Source organism: Copidosoma floridanum, unplaced genomic scaffold, assembly GCF_036245765.1.
Source record: "Copidosoma floridanum isolate Cflo_tuat_1 unplaced genomic scaffold, Cflo_Japanese_pri ptg000021l, whole genome shotgun sequence".
NCBI classification, from domain to species: domain Eukaryota; kingdom Metazoa; phylum Arthropoda; class Insecta; order Hymenoptera; family Encyrtidae; genus Copidosoma; species Copidosoma floridanum.
The window spans coordinates 26,399,383-26,402,236 of record NW_028321898.1 but is presented as its reverse complement, the minus strand read 5'-3'; the positions used below and the strand labels follow the sequence as shown (position 1 = coordinate 26,402,236).

The window sequence follows — 2,854 nt, the reverse complement described above, 5'->3', positions numbered from 1 at the left end:
TTCGTCATCGTAACAGCTCGCGCAAGATCCTGTTATTTATTATCCTTGCATTTTTAAATTAAACGAAGAGAAAGACAAAGAGACGTCAGCCAAAAAATGTACAAACGCATAGGGGAACATGTGAATTTTCCCCAGCGGGGGAGATGGCTAAGATAGCTTAGGGGGCTGCCCTTTGCGACGCCATTTTTGATCTAATCATCGAGAAAATGGTGTGCACTCTACTGTGTATTTTGTATGCGGAGTATGTGAGTTACGATTATAGAGGCCTGCCGTCGGATCCTCATGAGCTCAAAAAGCCGTCTTTTGCTAAATATTTTCATTTAACAAATTCTTTTGCTTTAACAGTAAGCGTTTTATCGCCAAGTATTCAAAATTCATGGAAATCATTAACTTTTAAGTATATTTAAAATTGATTTTTTTATGAAAAACATTTACAAAGAAGGTGTTGATAATTTTTTTACCTTTGAAAATTTAGTGCATGATTTTTTTATCAACAAAATATAAAAATTATTAAAAAATTACAAAAATTTGAAACGGTTTAAAAGGTTGGGATTAGAGGGTGTATTGCAAAAATGTTGATAACTAAAATTTTTTACGTAGATATATAAATTTATTTCATCTTTCTTGAAAATATACTGTAGTGCCTCTTAGACGGGGGCTACAATAAATCCTTACAATATTAATATGTATTTTACAAAATTTACATCGTGGCACAATCGCGTGCATGTTATATTCTATACGTATTTACAAATTCATTTTATCGCTTAAGTATACAATCACATCAAATTGTACTTTTTCTTCTTTTCTCTAATTATATATACATATACAATCTTGGTTTTTGTACGTTGGTTCAAAAGATTTTATCAAAAATACGGATGGTAATATTTTAAGGAAAATCAGCTTCGTCAGAAATAATTGATCATGATTTTTCGTTGAAATCGGCAACATTTGTACTAAACATGATATTCGTCATGTTGATTATTCTAATTTTGTTTAATCGGATTCGTAGAAGGCAATATTTGTCTCAAGGTAACGGCCAATGATATATTTGTACATCCATGAAACGACTTGTAAACTATTTCTGCACGTAAAATTATACTTTTGTTGCTTTTTTTTCACCTATACTCCTTGCTGAATGTATAAAAATATACACATCTCCTACAGTTAAAATTTAAACACATAGTATCTTGTAACTTTGAAGTCCAGCGCGATTTAATCGAACGAACAGTCGAAACGAGCACTGACGTATTATTTTCGCGTGAGTTGTCAATTCATTAACCGAAGAGTTAAAAAATTACTTACATGTAACAAGTAAAATTGTTTCACTCATCTCACCATAAAATTACAATTTAATTGCCTCTCTTACCAGAGCGCGTAACATTTTTTCACAAAAATCCTTAACTCCTTTTAATTAATAAAAAAAAAAAAAAAAATGAAAAATGCACCTTGAAAAAAAAGTTTGTCTCCGAAAATCCACACCAATAAAATCTAAAGCAAGTTGTACCCGCCATTGGGCGCTATCGTAGTAGCCGGCGGCGGCGGCGGCGGATAGTAAGCACCGTAGTAATGGCCGCTGAGGAGCGTGGCCATGTAGGCAAAATCGTACTCGGCCGCGTTAGAGTATCTGTTGTGGGTTTTGAAATGTTTTTTCAGATGATCCTTGCGTCCGAACTTCTTCTGACACAAGTCACAAACGAAGGGCTTCAAACCCGTGTGGATGCGCTTGTGACGGGTCAGCTCCTCGTTGCGCGTGAAAGCTCGCGAGCAACCCTCGGCGTTGCATCTGAATGGCTTTTCGCCTGTAAGCAGAAATAAAAAATATTTTGTTTTCCTCCGACTTCTTGAAAAAACTTGACTGTTTGATTGCAAAATACAATAATATAGTTATGAATTAAAAAAAAAAAAAAAAATCAAACGAAAGTCTACAACTGGACGTACGTTGGGCACATATGTAAAAGAGCAAAGTGTAATTGAACAAAACCCACCAGTAAAAAAGAAAAAAAAAAAAAAAAAAAAAAAGAAAAAAGAAAAGTCCTTTTTCCTCCATATAACAACCCGACCAACTCACCGGTGTGCGTCCTGAGGTGACCCTTGAGCTGGCCATTGTTGCTAAAAGCCGCCGGGCAGTAGTTGCAGTTGAAGTTCTTGGGCCTGGTCTTCTTGATCTGTTTGGCGGCGAACTCTTGCTGGTGTATCCTGTCGACCTCGGCGGCGATGCCGTTGAAGTAGACCGCCTCCTCGAGCCGCAAGCCAAGCGGGTCCCAAATCCCGGGCTGAGCGAAGGCCGGATACACCCTCGGGAGCCCAACTTCCTGGCACACGACCGGCGCCGCGCCCACGACCATCGGCTTCGTCGAACGACGGTGGCGGCGATGGCGCAATGGCCCGTCGATCGACTGTTCGCTGTCTATGCTGTTGTAACTGCTCGACGAGCCGGCCAGCGAGGAATCGTCGCTCTCGCTGTCAAAGTCCTCCTCCGGGTTGAGCTTCGGGCCCTTGCCCGCCACCCCACCCTCGTACTCGTCCACCCCAGGCGATGACCCGTCGGCCTTTTTGTCCGCGTTGTTCCAGGGCCGGAAGAAATCGACCGCCTGGCCACTCATTTCGGCACCTCTTGTGTATACGTTCACCGGGTAACGACGGGCCACTGGCGCGCACTCGAAGGGAGGAAGAAAAAAAAAAAAGCACAAAAACCAAAAAACCAAAAAAGAAAGAAAGAAAGAAAGAAAGAAAAAAAAAACGATTTGCCGTGTAGTGTGCACGAAAGATGGACCTGCAGCTCGTCCTGTGCGCGGAGCTTCTGACTGGGCGCTCGTCCTGCGAGGGGCTTTTATAAATTTGAGGGTCCGACCGA

The 2,854-nt window shown here is 40.8% G+C and overlaps 1 protein-coding gene across 1 annotated transcript; it reads right to left on the bottom strand.

Moving 5' to 3' along the window:
- Window positions 1-1,488: 1,488 nt before the first annotated feature.
- LOC106639098 (uncharacterized) lies at window positions 1,489-2,603 on the bottom strand. Its single transcript, XM_014352547.2, has 2 exons — window positions 2,069-2,603; window positions 1,489-1,799 (listed from the first exon to the last, which is right to left on the bottom strand). The coding sequence occupies exons 1-2, from the start codon at window positions 2,601-2,603 to the stop codon at window positions 1,489-1,491; spliced, it is 846 nt and encodes a 281-aa protein (XP_014208033.2).
- Window positions 2,604-2,854: the final 251 nt, after the last annotated feature.

Coding starts and splice junctions, on each gene's coding strand:
- LOC106639098 (XM_014352547.2), bottom strand. CDS start 2,603: ATGAGTGGCCAGGCGGTCGATTTCTTCCGGCCCTGGAACAACGCGGAC. Junction 1,800..2,068: donor TCACCTCAGGACGCACACCG/GTGAGTTGGTCG, acceptor TTCTGCTTACAG/GCGAAAAGCCATTCAGATGC.